Source organism: Neoarius graeffei, chromosome 1, assembly GCF_027579695.1.
Source record: "Neoarius graeffei isolate fNeoGra1 chromosome 1, fNeoGra1.pri, whole genome shotgun sequence".
NCBI classification, from domain to species: Eukaryota; Metazoa; Chordata; class Actinopteri; order Siluriformes; family Ariidae; genus Neoarius; species Neoarius graeffei.
The window spans coordinates 114,278,484-114,295,326 of NC_083569.1; the positions used below are offsets into that span (position 1 = coordinate 114,278,484).

General features: G+C 41.1%; 1 protein-coding gene across 1 annotated transcript in view; it reads left to right on the forward strand.

Annotated features, from left to right (window-relative positions):
- The first annotated feature begins 700 nt into the window (after positions 1 to 700).
- The window catches only part of LOC132882162 (sialoadhesin-like), a 216,871-nt gene continuing 200,728 nt past the window's right edge, over positions 701 to 16,843 (forward strand). The window contains exons 1-3 of the mRNA XM_060915433.1: positions 701 to 731; positions 3,065 to 3,100; positions 6,911 to 7,177. Of these exons, the coding sequence (XP_060771416.1) occupies positions 701 to 731; positions 3,065 to 3,100; positions 6,911 to 7,177 (334 nt within the window). The remainder of the gene's footprint in view (positions 732 to 3,064; positions 3,101 to 6,910; positions 7,178 to 16,843) is intronic.

Sequence of the window (16,843 nt, forward strand, 5' to 3'; positions counted from 1 at the left end):
GGTGGTGTAGTGGTTAGCACTATCGCCTCACAGCAAGAAGGTTCTGGATTCGAGGCCAATGGCTGATGGGGGCTTTTCTGTGTGGAGTTTGCATGTTCTGTCTGTGTGGGTTTCCTCCAGGTGCTCCGGTTTCCCCTACAGTCCAAAAACATCTAGGTTTTGAATAATTTATGAATGTTATTATGTTTGAATGTGTACCCCACCTCTCACCCATAGTCAGCTGGGATAGGCTCCAGCTTGCCCACGACCCTGCACAGGATAAGCAGCTACAGATAATGGAAGGATGGATTGACTTAGATGGCCACATCATTTTGAAACTAACATTCATAAATATCCCAGCAATGCTTTGAAAATTAAACACTAAACTCAAAGGAGCTTGAAGTTGGATGAAAGATGAGCAACCTAGAAATTGTAGCTTGTCAAGCTTTAAGCTTCTCTTGATTTAATGCAGTGGAGTCTCTACTGTGCGCTCTTTTTTGTATGTGAGAGTTTGAGAAAAACAAAGTATTGAAGATTTTTCTGGAAAGAGGAAGGAAGAGCAGATACAGTGCCTGTACACACTAAAAGAGAAGTTAAAGATCTGGGATACACTCATCCTCTCTTTCTTTCCTTGTAGTGTGATTGAAAGCGAGAAACCACAGGAAGTGTGGAGACTTGAACACACACCACACCTCATTCAGTCAGTCATTAGAGTTACAGGATGGAGCTCAGTCCACTCCCGGTGATGCTCTGTGAGTAAATGTTCTCTTTGTGTCTTCATTAGAGTGAGTGGTGGGGTATAAAGTTCTCCATCTGCAGTCTGAATGTCCTGAGTGATGAGTTTGTGTCATTAGGACATGGGTTTATGTCCCAGTGCTGAGATTATCACACTTTTAATCATAATATTTACTTTAAATAAAGCAATTTTCATTAAATAAAGGCATTAATGAGCAGAATAGTGACTTCTGTACAACCCCGATTCCAAAAAAGTTGGGACAAAGTCTCATCTCATCTCATTATCTCAAGCCGCTTTATCCTTCTACAGGGTCGCAGGCAAGCTGGAGCCTATCCCAGCTGACAACGGGCGAAAGGCGGGGTACACCCTGGACAAGTCGCCAGGTCATCACAGGGCTGACACAGACACAGACAACCATTCACACTCACACCTACTGTCAATTTAGAGTCACCAGTTAACCTAACCTGCATGTCTTTGGACTGTGGGGGAAACCGGAGCACCTGGAGGAAACCCACGTGGACACGGGGAGAACATGCAAACTCCGCACAGAAAGGCCCTCGCCGGCCCCGGGGCTCGAACCCAGGACCTTCTTGCTGTGAGGCGACAGCGCTAACCACTACACCACCGTGCCGCCTGGGACAAAGTACAAATTGTAAATAAAAATGGAATGCAATGATGTGGAAGTTTCAAAATTCCATATTTGATTCAGAATAGAACATAGATGACATATCAAATGTTTAAACTGAGAAAATGTATCATTTAAAGAGAAAAATTAGGTGATTTTTAAATTTCATGACAACAACACATCTCAAAAAAGTTGGGACAAGGCCATGTTTACCACTGTGAGACATCCCCTTTTCTCTTTACAACAGTCTGTAAATGTCTGGGGACTGAGGAGACAAGTTGCTCAAGTTTAGGGATAGGAATGTTAACCCATTCTTGTCTAATGTAGGATTCTAGTTGCTCAACTGTCTTAGGTCTTTTTTGTCGTATCTTCCGTTTTATGATGCGCCAAATGTTTTCTATGGGTGAAAGATCTGGACTGCAGGCTGGCCAGTTCAGTACCCGGACCCTTCTTCTACGCAGCCATGATGCTGTAATTGATGCAGTATGTGGTTTGGCATTGTCATGTTGGAAAATGCAAGGTCTTCCCTGAAAGAGACGTCGTCTGGATGGGAGCATATGTTGCTCTAGAACCTGGATATACCTTTCAGCATTGATGGTGTCTTTCCAGATGTGTAAGCTGCCCATGTCACACGCACTAATGCAACCCCATACCATCATAGATGCAGGCTTCTGAACTGAGCGCTGATAGCAACTTGGGTCGTCCTTCTCCTCTTTAGTCCGAATGACACGGCGTCCCTGATTTCCATAAAGAACTTCAAATTTTGATTCGTCTGACCACAGAACAGTTTTCTACTTTGCCACAGTCCATTTTAAATGAGCCTTGGCCCAGAGAAGACGTCTGCGCTTCTGGATCATGTTTAGATATGGCTTCTTCTTTGAACTATAGAGTTTTAGCTGGCAACGGCGGATGGCACGGTGAATTGTGTTCACAGATAATGTTCTCTGGAAATATTCCTGAGCCCATTTTGTGATTTCCAATACAGAAGCATGCCTGTATGTGATGCAGTGCTGTCTAAGGGCCCGAAGATCACGGGCACCCAGTATGGTTTTCCGGCCTTGACCCTTATGCACAGAGATTCTTCCAGGTTCTCTGAATCTTTTGATGATATTATGCACTGTAGATGATATGTTCAAACTCTTTGCAATTTTACACTGTCGAACTCCTTTCTGATATTGCTCCACTATTTGTCGGTGCAGAATTAGGGGGATTGGTGATCCTCTTCCCATCTTTACTTCTGAGAGCCGCTGCCACTCCAAGATGCTCTTTTTATACCCAGTCATGTTAATGACCTATTGCCAATTGACCTAATGAGTTGCAATTTGGTCCTCTAGCTGTTCCTTTTTTGTACCTTTAACTTTTCCAGCCTCTTATTGCCCCTGTCCCAACTTTTTTGAGATGTGTTGCTGTCATGAAATTTCAAATGAGCCAATATTTGGCATGAAATTTCAAAATGTCTCACTTTCGACATTTGGTATGTTGTCTATGTTCTATTGTGAATACCATATCAGTTTTTGAAATTTGTAAATTATTGCATTCCGTTTTTATTTACAATTTGTACTTTGTCCCAACTTTTTTGGAATCGGGGTTGTATTTCTTACAGCTGGTAGTTTAGATTTTCTGAATAAGATTGAATCTTTTGTGTCTACAATGTGCTGTTTCCATGAACATACTGAATAATTTTCAGATTTACGTCATGTTTTCTGTTTCTGTTCCCTTTTTAGTGCTGGTTTCACTGATACCAGTGGCCCATGTTCAAGGTGATTTATACTGTATACACTTGATCCTTTATATTGTGTAAATTTCTTCTTTCTAATGGGGCTATAAAGGTTGTGTAGAATTTGTTACTCGTTGTTTAATAATCATTCAGAAGAATTATGTTCATTTCAGATAAATAATGGTAATAAAATAAGAAAACAATGACCAACAAAAATTCTGATGGGAATACTTTTACATGAGTTTCACTGTGGTTCTTTAATTTGACATAAAAATCCCTTTACTTTAGAGATGCATCAATACTGGTACTAAAAATGCTCCAGTATGAACAGACAAAGCCAGGTGATCCCATGTGACATGAGCTTAGTGTATGTTATTGCATTAATGAACAGACGACACAAAGCAACAATGATGTGGACGTACTTCACAAACTATGATCCCAGCAAAACCAGTTATATATATATATATATATATATATATATATATATATATATATATATATATATTTATTATATTTATTATATATATATATGACTGTATATATGGGTTGTCATAGTAACAGGGATTCAAAAGTAAAGCCAAAATTGTCTCTGAGACCTTCTCGTGGCTGGCTGCAGTACAGTTGTAACCCCGCCCATTTCTATGTTACTCTATGGGAAAAGTGTCAAACTTCCATTTTAAGTTACATCTCACCCCAATTATTTTCAGCAAAAGTGCTGTCATTTTTATAAATGGACCCTGAGATCGGCCTCAAAATCTTATCTCATGATCAATGAATTTTATTGGTGTTATTTGGTGATAAAACAGGGTGTGGTTGATGAGCTGATTGACAGTTTTGGACATGACAATCGAGCCTCATGAACACACATTCACTTTCCAACACACACCTGAATCTCTTTACAGTTCTGCAGCAAAGTCATGTCCTGTTCTGCTGTAAACTCTTCTAACAGACCCTCAGCAGGAAATTCTCTGCAGTTTTTCAGTATGTTGCTCATTCTGATGTCTAAGCAAGCTTATTGTACTGACATTATAACTAGCAAACATGAGTGAATGAAGCGATGGGATAAACCAAGGCAGATAACATGAGCAAAATCTCAAAGCAATTTTTTTTAATTGACTGTATGATCTTAGCAAGCACTCAAAGTAGCTTGGGAAGGTCAAAAGGTCTGATTTGTGTACCAGCCATCAGGATTCTCTAGATTAGTAAATACTTTTGAATATAAGGTCTGAATTTTAGATTTGAGACACAGGTCATGACAATCACGACAGCAGAGGAAAGTTCCCTTAGAGACAGAGTGCATCAGTGTGTTTAGGGATTTTTATGCACAGTGACATTAAACATTTTACAGTTTGACTTGGAAACTTGACAAAGATTTTTTGGCTCTTGTATCTTGTGAATGTTGTTTTTAAATGTTCTGGATGTACATAAGATACACAGTGAGTGTGCTGCTGCATCTGAAGGTACAAAGTATAAATCAGAGCCCTCTGCTTCACACCAGGCCAAATCACACCATACCAGAGTTTTTTATTTTAATTTTTTCTATAACAGCACTTCTCACTTGCCTGGTAAGTCAGGACAGGGAATATTTCTGTGGTTTTTACTCAGATATGTTACACATGAACATGTTACTGATGTAATAAAATGTTTAAATGTTACAGTCGGTCTTAATTCTAAACCTGGATATTTTTTAAAGTTAAAGCTTGCAGGTGCAGAAAATTCATAATGTCAATTTGCCCCCCAACAAATTTGTCAACATTTGGTTCAATACTAACAAGGTAACAAATTTTATTGTGTGCATCAAGAGGTGCCAAAACTATTTACTCATACTCAGTCTCACATAACATTTTGTTAAGGGCCTTGAGGAAATTGGTTCCCGGCTCTGATGGCTGTTGTAGCCGTCCCGGCTACTGGAGAAACGCTGGGGTCCTTGACGTGGCGAAGATGGGGGTGAGCTGGGGTAGCGTCTTCCCCTTTGGTCTGGGGATTGATGGTGGTGAGAATACCCCTGCTCCGGCGAGAAGCCACACCTTGGTGACCCAGCATAATGTTGATATCTCTGCGGTGATGCATGCGGAAAGAAGCGTGAAGCTGCTCTTCCCCGATGATGAGGGGACCATTCTGGTGAGCGCTGGTGCTGCCTGAAGTCCTCATGCCTGGATGGTGAAGACTTGTGTCGTTTTAAGTCAGTCACCGCCAACCTCAAGGTCTGGACTTCCGCTGACAGTTGTTTGATGGCTGATAATACATCAGGGGTTTGGTCTGAGGATGCTGCTGCTTTGGTGGACACCCTTGTTGTGAGGTGTGCAACTGGTTGTGAGCCAGTGTTAGAACTGGAAATAGTGGTGGCTGCATTCTGTGGTTGTGCAAGCCGAAGTGCTTCTTGTGCTCGCTCCCACTTACACGCCACTGCTAGGGCCTCCTCCAACGTGGTAGCCCCATGTTCGTGGCACTTCACTTGCAAAACTGGGTCTAGTCCAGCAACAAATCGTCAGAACCGCTCCATAGTTATAGCCGGCTTTCCATAATTTGGAAACGCTTCAAAAACTAGCCTAGTTATCTCTGCAGCAAAAACTTCAAGCAGCTCCTTCGGCATGCGCTGACGGGCATTCACAAAAGTCTGAAAATGTTGCAAAACTGCTTGCCGCCAAAAACATCAGTCAGTCGGGAAACAGACGCATCATAGTCCTTCAGTGTGGCGGGTGGCAGTGATAACCAGTATGCTAAGGCATCGCCGCTTAGCCTAGTTGGCAAAATGGTAGCTAAATTCTGTTGCTGAGACGCAGGACACGCTTGTACAGTGAGCTCTAACCTGGCTTTCCACAGAGAAAAACTTTCTTTGTCCTTACTGTGACCGTGGGCAGCATGGTGGTGTAGTGGTTAGCACAGTCGCCTCATAGCAAGAAGGTTCCGGGTTCAAACCCAGTGGCCGGTGAGGGCCTTTCTGTGTGGAGTTTGCATGTTCTCCCCGTGTTGGCGTGGGTTTCCCCCACAGTCCAAAGACATGCAGTTAGGTTAACGTGGGGTGGCCTTGGGTTGAAGTGCCCTTGAGCAAGGTACCGAACCCCTGACTGCACCCTGGGCGCTGTGTGTGGCTGCCCACTGCTCTGAGTGTGTGTGCATGTGTTCACTTCTTCAGATGGGTTAAATGCAGAGGATGAATTTCACTGTTCATGAAGTGTGCATGTGACAAATAAAAAGGTTTTTTTAATTGAATTACATTGGTCCCCAGCAGTAGACTCACCCAGCCTAACATTAGCAGCGTCCTCGTTCCTATTTGCTTCAGTTGTAGATGCATTTTGTGGAGCAAACAGCACAACTTCCTCATCGGAGCTCATGTTTCGTCGCCTGAGATTGGAAGACTAGCAGCTGATAAACGTTGTGACTTGCATAAGCACTCAGTGATTAGCAGTGTTCATCCAAAATGCACTCACTGTCAAACTCAGCTAGCCCCAGTAACTTAGCCCACTGCTCGGTCAAAAAAAACCACGAATCTTCCAGTAACAACGAAAACACCGCTGACACCAGCCTGTAACCCTAAAAGTTGGCGCAAGTGCGTGGAAACTCCCGTCCTCCTTACCGGGGCGTGGAATAAACGGGCTACAGGCGGTTTACAGAAATTCAGTTTATTGCAGACCGAACACTTGCATACAACTTCTTCACTCCTCTCACGTCTTTTTCTCCTCTCTCCCCGTGTTCCTCTTTTCTCCTCCCCATGGTCACTTCCCCCCGGAACCAATTTCCTCAAGGCCCTTAACAAAATGTTATGTGAGACTGCTGTACAAAACAAAATACAAACAAAATAAAGATAATGTAATATACTCTGTTTTTATTATTATCATTATTATTATTGCAGGGAGAGTTAAAGCTGTGGTGTCCATTCAGCCTGATGCACATGTGTTCATTGGAGAGCATGTTACTCTCAGATGTGACACACAGGGAGGAGGAGACACTCAGCGGCCATACAGCTGGTATAAGAATAATAATAGCCTCTACACAGCTGGAGGATCTATAACCTCAAAGGAGTTAAATATCTGGTATGTTGGTGACTCTGACGGTGGTTCCTACACCTGCAGAGGACAGGATTCAGAGATCAGTGATGCTGGTACACTGACTGTATCAGGTCAGTCTGTGGGGGTTTTGTTTTAATTTAATATGTTTCCATTATTTTTTAGGGTTCAGATTTTGAGCTGTCAGTAACTGAGTCCCTGTTTGTTTAGTTTGTCTCGTCGGCACCAGTTTCTTTCTTAATATATTTATTTATTTTTCTTTCCCAAATTCTAACAGAAAGCGAGAGCGCCCGAAAGGGGAAACCGAGCCGAGCCGCCATTTTGAATCCTCATTCACGGCTGTAATGCAAATGGCTTCCTCCTCGGTATACAAGTGCACTTCCATGGCAGGAAAAACACTACATTCTGCCGCCTATGTAGTGCCCTATTTATACAAATAGGAGTCATTCAGGATTCAGCCATGTTTTTGCTCGACCAAAGTTATCCAGTATTATGACCTTTATATTGCATAAATAAAGCTATTTGGTGAAACTTTGAAGAAGAGATTGTCCTGGTTTAAAGTTTTTACCGAACGTAATATTATGTATGAGGATAACATGGTCCAAAATGGGCCTCATTAACTAATGAGATCAAACTGTGAGCAAGTTAGAGGTTTTTAGCTTTCTGCTGAAATGTTTTATTTTATTTCTTCTTCCTCAGGGTAGTGAAACTCGCTCTCGCTGTGAACACTGTCGTTATCGCTATCCATGCTGTAAAATTAATGCTATTCTCCTGAGAAATGCTGCCAAACATTTAGGATACAGACCCGCTCGCCAGCCAATCAGAGCGCAGGATTTGGACCGCGAAAAAAAATAAATGTTTATTTTAGAAATATTTCTGAAAGCATTTAATGAGCACAGTGAATCTATTGCTTCTGTTGTGAAGTGAAAAGCAGCTCTGACACCTTCATCATTTCATACCAACAGAAAAACCCAAAGCGACTGTGAGAGTGAATCCTCAGAGCTCCGTCTACACTGGAGACACCATCACTCTGAGCTGTGAGCTGCAGCAGGGGGCTGGATGGCAGTTTCTCTGGGACAAATATAATCAGGATTCGCAGTTTGTGAACATTGTGGCTACAGACACCAACACACTCAATGTGACAGTTGATACTGCAGGAGAAACCGGGTTTCAGTGTGGAGCGCGCAGGCGGAACGCACGGACAAACACAGACTACTACACAGACTACAGTGATGAAGTCAGCATTACAGTAAGAGGTACAGCATAAAATTTTCACTTTTTTCAACAGGTTTGAAGTTAGGAGGGGTGTGAATAAAAATACTGCATAATTATTGCAATTCCTTGTTATTCTATAATGTTTTAAATAATCTTGAAATAAGTTTTAAAAGGTAGGTGTTATTTGTGGTCAGTGAGGTCGAACAAGGCTCAGTAAAGTCAGTAAAACAGTTGAGTGTGTGTTTATCAGGGAGAGATTCACTCTCATATGTGAGATACAGACTGGTGGATATAGGTGATACAACTCTTATTTCACAAAATATTATTATTATAATCCATTCAGTGATGAGAAGAATGAACACATTCCTAATCTCTTATAAAGGTGTTTATACCTGTATGGAAACAGAGAAGTGCAGAAATACTCACTATAACATTATTCCATGTAACTGTTGAATTCTGGATTCTGATTGATCAAAAGGTGTTGATTAATTTTCTATAACAGCAGCTCTGACAGTGCACTCATTCTAATATGGTACTGTTTCTATAGTAACAGCTCTTTCAGAGGGACTTGTACGGTGGATGAGTCACATAATCTAAGCCCGATGATAAAGAGATTAAAAAGATGTAATTTAACAAAACAACAAAAAAAGGGTATAATTGGTATGGTGAAGTTTTCTGTCGGAAGATGTTTGTTTAACTTAAGGAAGGAGTCTCCAGTGTCAGCTCACTGTAACAGTCAGAGGTAAAACTGTAGCTTTAAGTTTCCTGACAAAGACAGAGGACGTGTAGAAGAGAACCGCTTCCAACGGTGAGTCAGTGAGTGCTGTCAGAGCTGAAATCTTCAGAGAGAGAGAGAGAGGTGTGTTTATGTCTTCAGCTTCTCTTTTAGCGGATACAAGTCAGTCGCATGAGTGACGCACGGTCGTTGTTTGAGTGACGTGCCTCAGAAGTACTACATAAGTATTCCACACTTGCTATTTGTGCGGCCCGCAAGACAGAAGTACATCTCACTTTCTACCCCTATGTGTGGTGTGCACGCAGCGCACGTGACATGAGGGGCAAGACTCTGGGTATATACAGTTAGGTCCATATATATTTGGACACTGACGCAAATTTTGTTTTTTTACCTGTTTACTGAAACATATTCAGGTTATAGTTATATAATGGACAAAGTCCAGACTTTCAGCTTTCATTTGAGGGTATCCACATTAAAATTGGATGAAGGGTTTAGGAGTTTCAGCTCCTTAACATGTGCCACCCTGTTTTTAAAGGTCCCATGGCATGGTGGTTTGTTGATGCTTTAAACGGGCTTGTGGAGGTTTCCGGATGTTATATCCGCAGCCTTTCTCGAAATGAACCCTCGGCACATAGATATAGCCTCCTGGGAGAAAGCCCCATTTCAGCGCTTTTCCCAGTGCATCGTTTTGCTAATGAGAAGCAGGAGGCGGGGAAGGGTAGAGGGTGGGGGCGGGTCTTATCATTAATATTCATGACATGTAAACGTGTTATCTCTGATTGGCTAACAGCACTGTGACGCTACCTCCAGTGGGTCAGAACAAGCGGATGTGGGTGTCTTACTATGGCGAGAGAGAAGGAACAAACCGCGAAGGGAAAAATACCGCGCGCTGACGTCATTAAGGTGCGATGCGAGGAAATAAAATAAATTCAACAAATGTTTGGGTTTTTACTGAACAAACAAATAAAATGAACGAGTGACTTAAAAAAAAGAATGTGGGTGTCTTTGTAAAAACTGTTTTGATTGGCTATTATAACAGAGCATGCTGCATGCTTTTTTGGTTTTGTAGCGCAGAGTACCTGGCTAACTGCAGGGAGCGGTTAGCTGCACAGCTAATGTAGCCATTGCAAGGCTAACGTGGCACCGATTTTAAAACACGGCAAAACGACTTAACAGTTATACACTTACTTGTTCGCTGTTTGTGGCTGATGCGGCAGGGATGCTTGGTACGGACCCAGGCTTCAGTGACAGTTGATGTGCAAAACCTGCCCTGTACTGTCCCAAGTTGTGGAAACATTCATCAGGAAAATGCTTCCGACAAACATACACCGTCTTAGGTAGACTCGACGGCGTATTATTGAAGTAAATAAAATTAAGCCGCTGCGTCTTCAGGGGCTCTCCCGTCGGCAGTAAAAACAGACTCCTTTCTGTGTTGTCACATCCATGTACAGTGCAACTTCCATGTTTGGTGGCAACTTTTGAGCTGGGCGAGCAATCCATACAGTGGGTGGGAATCCAGAGGGGGGGCATGGGGATCATCTCCCTTGCTGACGTCGGCAAGGGAAGAGCTTCTCAACGCGCCGTTTTGATGCGCCATTCTCAAATATTGGTCATAGTTTTGTTTACACATTATGAAATTTCTAGCCACTAGGGTGACTTAAGAAGGTCAGAGGAACTCATTTTAACATTTAAAAAACCTCAGAAAGTGAAAATTTCATGCCATGGGACCTTTAAAGGGACCAAAAGTAATTGGATAATTGACTCAAAGGTTATTTCATGGGCAGGTGTGGGCAATTCCTTCGTTATGTCATTCTCAATTAAGCAGATAAAAGGCCTGGAGTTGATTTGAGGTGTGGTGCTTGCATTTGGAAGATTTTGCTGTGAAGAAAGCATGCGGTCAAAGGAGCTCTCCATGCAGGTGAAACAAGCCATCCTTAAGCTGCGAAAACAGAAAAAAACCCATCCAAGAAATTGCGACAATATTAGGAGTGGCAAAATCTACAGTTTGGTACATCCTGAGAAAGAAAGAAAGCACTGGTGAACTCATCAATGCAAAAAGACCTGGACGCCCACACAAGACAACAGTGGTGGATGATCGCAGAATAATTTCCATAAAATTTTGTTTCCAAAATTAATACTGAACATTTAAGTGGTTTTCACACAGTGCCTATTGTGTTACTTAGTGTATGCATTAGGAATTATTCAATCTTAACATTACTAACATTTGAAAGATAAAAAACACACACCCTACTAGTCTTAGCTATGCAATACAAATTGTTTTATTTGTACTCTTAGAAAACGTTCACAGAAAAAAGATGACATTTCAAAAATTTCCATTATTTGAACTAATAAAATCCAGTGCATTCCTGGGATTTTCATACAAAACCAAACTAATGGACTTGGCAGTGTGATGCCACTCAGAGCCTGCTGTGGAAATTAGTGAAACTAAAGTGTTGATGGTGCTTACACTATAGCCAGTGTTCATAAATGTACCAGCTCATGGACCAGGTCACTGCTGCCAGGCTGAAACTGAGCTTGGTTTAAATAATGGAAATTTGTCAGACTTTGCAGTGCAAAACTGAACAGAAACAGGCCAGAGAAGAAAGAGAGACAAGGAAGAATAATCTTACTACACTGGATAATGAAGATAACCAGCAAGAACACAGATATGAGCTGAGGTCTGGTGTTCAACTTTCCTTCTGACCCTGATAAATGTTGAAGTCGTTCAGTTAAACGATGATGATTTTCTGTACTTTCAGGCAACACTTTGTCATTATATACTGCTTTTGATATGAATAACTGACATAAAAATTCCATAGGGGCAAGACTCTGGGTATATACAGTATATTGGGGCGGAACCAAGGAACCAATCATGTAGCAAGTAGCATTGTAGAAGGGAAGAAGACCACCTCATTTGCTGTTTTTGAGTATGAATTAATTTACCACGCAAATGTCAAATAATAAAACGTAAGGGAATAACGCATTTTATTACATTGTAAAAAATCCTAACTAAATAGCCCAACAGTTGGGCATTGAAACACACTTTGACTCCGAGCTGCTGTCCGACTCCTAGTCCTGCTGAGTGGTGGGACGGGGTGCTGGGATGTCCTTGTCCTCATCACTGAGCATGGCACAATGGCCTGACAGCGATGATGGGATTGCAGTGTCCTCACTTCTGGGCATCGTTAGCCGAAACATGCATGAAAATCAGCATACAGTGGTGCTTGAAAGTTTGTGAACCCTTTAGAATTTTCGATATTTCTGCATAAATATGAGCTAAAACATCATCTGATTTTCACACAAGTCCTAAAAGTAGATAAAGAGAACCCAGTTAAACAAATGAGACAAAAATATTATACTTGGTCATTTATTTATTGAGGAAAATGATCCAATATTACATATCTGTGAGTGGCAAAAGTATGTGAACATTTGCTTTCAGTATCTGGTGTGACCCGCTTGTGCAGCAATAACTGCAACTAAACGTTTCCGGTAACTGTTGATCAGTCCTGCACACCAGCTTGGAGGAATTTTAGCCCATTCCTCTGTACAGAGCAGCTTCAATTCTGGGATGTTGGTGGGTTTCTTCACATGAACTGCTCGCTTCAGGTCCTTCCACAACATTTCGATTGGATTAAGGTCAGGACTTTGACTTGGCCATTGCAAAACATGAACTTTATTCTTCTTTAGCCATTCTTTGGTAGAACGACTTGTGTGTTTAGGGTCGTTGTCTTGCTGCATGACCCAATGTCTCTTGAGACTCAGTTCATGGACAGATGTCCTGACATTTTCCTTTAGAATTCGCTAGTATAATTCAGAATCCATTGTTCCATCAATGATGGCAAGCTGTCCTGGCCCAGATGCAGCCAAACAGGCTCAAACCATGATACTACCACCACCATGTTTCACAGATGGGATAAGGTTCTTATTCTGGAATACAGTGTTTTCCTTTCTCCAAACATAACACTTCTCATTTAAACCAAAAAGTTCTATTTTGGTCTCATCCATTCACAAAACATTTTTCCAATAGCCTTCTGGCTTGTCCATGTGATCTTTAGCAAACTGCAGACGAGCAGCAATGTTCTTTTTGGAGAGCAGTGGCTTTCTCCTTGCAACCCTGCCATGCACACCATTGTTGTTCATTGTTCTCCTGATGGTGGACTCATAAATATTAACATTAGCCAATGTGAGAGAGGCCTTCAGTTGCTTAGAAGTTACCCTGGGGTCCTTTGTCACCTCGCCAACTATTACACGCCTTGCTCTTGGAGTGATCTTTGTTGGTCGACCACTCCTGGGGAGGGTAACAATGGTCTTGAATTTCTTCCATTTGTACACAATCTGACTGTGGATTGGTGGAGTCCAAACTCTTTAGAGATGGTTTTGTAACCTTTTCCAGCCTGATGAGCATCAACAACGCTTTTTCTGAGGTCCTCAGAAACCTCCTTTGTTCGTGCCATGATACACTTCCACAAACATGTATTGTGAAGATCAGACTTTGATAGATCCCTGTTCTTTAAATAAAACAGGGCTCCCACTCGCACCTGATTGTCATACCAATTGATTGAAAACACCTGACTCTAATTTCACCTTCAAATTAACTGCTAATCCGAGAGGTTCACATACTTTTGCCACTCACAGATACAGTATGTAATATTGGATCACTTTCCTCAATAAATAAATGACAAAGTGTAATATTTTTATCTCATTTGTTTAACTGGGTTCTCTTTATCTACTTTTAGGACTTGTGTGAAAATCTGATGATGTTTTAGCTCATATTTATGCAGAAATATCGAAAATTCTAAAGGGTTCACAAACTTTCAAGCACCACTGTATATAATATTAATTACATAAGCATATATATACTGAAATGAATGTTTAAAGCATGTGTATTTACCTGTGAAAATCCCTCTGGCGGGGTACTGTGCCTTCTGCCGGCTTGAAGGCAAACTTCTCTCTGTCCGTGCAGGGCTCGCCGGTGCTGCTACCATCATCAAACTTTTCCTCCTCCTCCCCCTCTGCTGTTTCAGGTTGGGTTACTTCACTTTTGTTCGCTTCTTCTTGGGTCCCATTTTCTAAACTTTAAACTGAAAATTAAATTTTTCCCACAAAATATCCACTGTTCGTCAGTCGAAAGACAGATGCTGCTGACACGCTGGTTTTGTACCCACTCCTGGCTTGAGTCACATGCAAGTTATGAGTGATTGTAACGTGCTAATCACATGCATCACACGCGCTTCACAAATGCGACCTGAACTCGGAGCGCAGGAAACTGGTAAAATGCAAGTCTCACACACTCCACACACACTGATCACATGCATTAGATATACACTTTCCACGGGGTAACGGCACAATTTTTCCCACGCCTCGAGGAAGTCAGGTGTGCAACCTGTACTTGACAAGTACTTTGCCCGTACTCCTCCCCCAAACTTTCCCCCGGGTTCACCACGACCCTGCGGCACGCCTGCAAGCTACCAAACCCTGCGACCCGTGCGTGTCCAAAACACTTATGGGGGGTTGTGAGTGAGGCTTAACTGTACTTTTTGATATCATGAGAAAAAATAAGTTCTGAAGAAAATACTTTTTGTTATTTCAAAATCAAGGAAGTCATTATATCAAGATAACAGAATTGAGAAAAGAATAAATAAATAACTCATGGTCTTTCTGGACTTCCGGAGTGGTATCTACTAACTGGGATAAGATTCATTTGGCCAATTTCATTAGTTTGATTAAATACAGTTATTATTGCACCTTCTTCTTTTGGCTGCTCCCGATTAGGAGTCACCACAGCGGATCTTTTGTCTCCATTGCTCCCTGTCTTCCGCATCCTTCTCTACCACACCTGCCACTTTCATGTCCTCTCTCACCACATCCATGTACAGTGCTCAGCATAAATGAGTACACCCCCTTTGAAAAGTAACATTTTAAACAATATCTCAATGAACACAAACAATTTCCAAAATGTTGACAAGACAAAGTTTAATATAACATCTGTTTAACTTATAACGGGAAAAAGTAAGGTTAATAATATAACTTCGATTACACATTTTTCAGTTTTACTCAAATTAGAGTGGTGCAAAAATGAGTACACCCCACAACAAAAACAACTACATCTAGTACTTTGTATGGCCTCCATGATTTTTAATGACAGCACCAAGTCTTCTAGGCATGGAATGAACAAATTGGTGACATTTTGCAACATCAGTCTTTTTCCATTCTTCAACAATGACCTCTTTTAGTGACTGGATGCTGGATGGAGAGTGATGCTCAACTTGTCTCTTCAGAATTCCCCATAGTTGTTCGATTGGGTTCAGATCAGGAGACATACTTGGCCACTGAATCACTTTCATCCTGTTCTTCAGAAATCCAACAGTGGCCTTAGATGTGTGTTTAGGATCATTGTCCTGTTGGAAAAGTGCACGACGACCAAGAGCACGGAGTGATGGTAGCATCTTCTCTTTCAGTATAGAGCAATACGTCTGTGAATTCATGATGCCATCAATGAAATGCAGCTCCCCGACACCAGCAGCACTCATGCAGCCCCACATAAGGACACTGCCACCACCATGTTTCACTGTAGGCACCATGCATTTTTCTTTGTATTCCTCACCTTTGTGATGCCATACAGTTTTGAAGCCATCAGTTCCAAAAACATCTTGGTCTCATTACTCCAGAGTATACAGTCCCAGTAGTCTTCATCTTTTGTCAGCATGGGTCCTGGCAAACTCTAGGCAGGGTTTTTTGTGCCTGAGCTTTAGGAGAGGCTTCTTTCGTGGACGGAATCCATGCATGCCATTCCTCTGCAGTGTACGCCGTATTGTGTCCCGGGAAATAGTCACCCCAGTTTGGCTTTTTTTTTTGATTGATTGATTGATTAATTGATTGATTGATTTTATTCTGAACAGTAAAGAAGATATAAAAACCAACAAAAAAATAAAAATGCAATCATCAAAACATCGTCATAAACAGAATAGCGTAGCCACAAGGCAATAGCATAATAATGTTCGGAAAGGATTAGGAAGAAGTAAATAACTTATCAAATCCTAACCCTCTATACCACCGTTAATCAAACGTCACTTTCCACCATAATAAACTATATATACAAAAGAAAGCAAAATCAACAAAAAAAAATAACATACCGACATACCAACATGGTATAATATTGATCAAATCATATATACAAATACTTATGCTACGCATATATACACACATACAATACATGTATATAAGAGCTCCACATTCAAACTGTTCCAAAGCTTTACTCCACAAATAGAAATACTGAACATTTTTAACGTTGTCCTAGCACTGCAAATTTTAAATTTCAATTTCCCCCTTAAATTATAGCCCCCCTCTCTATCTGAGAACATTATTTGGATATTCCTTGGTACATTATAATTCCTTACTTTGTACATTACTAAGGCAGTTTTAAATTCTATAATATCCCTGAATTTTAAACATTTTGAATTTAAGAATAGTGAATTAGTATGATCTCGGTAACCAGCACTATGGATTATTCTTGTAGCTCTTTTTTGAAGTATAGTTATTGCATGAACATTTTATACGTATTTCCCCACACCACTGAGCAGTAATTTAAGTACAGTAAAACCAGGGAACAGTAAAGACTGCGGAGTGAATTATAGTCCAGGACGTGCTTAGCTTTACTCAACACAGATATGCTTCTTGATAGTTTCATTAGTATGTATTTTATATGTGATTTCCAATTAATTCTATCATCTATTATTACCCCAAGAAATTTATTAGAAACTCTTTCAACATCAACACCATCTACCTGTACATTTATTGCCCTATTTATTTTATAATTATTAAATAACGT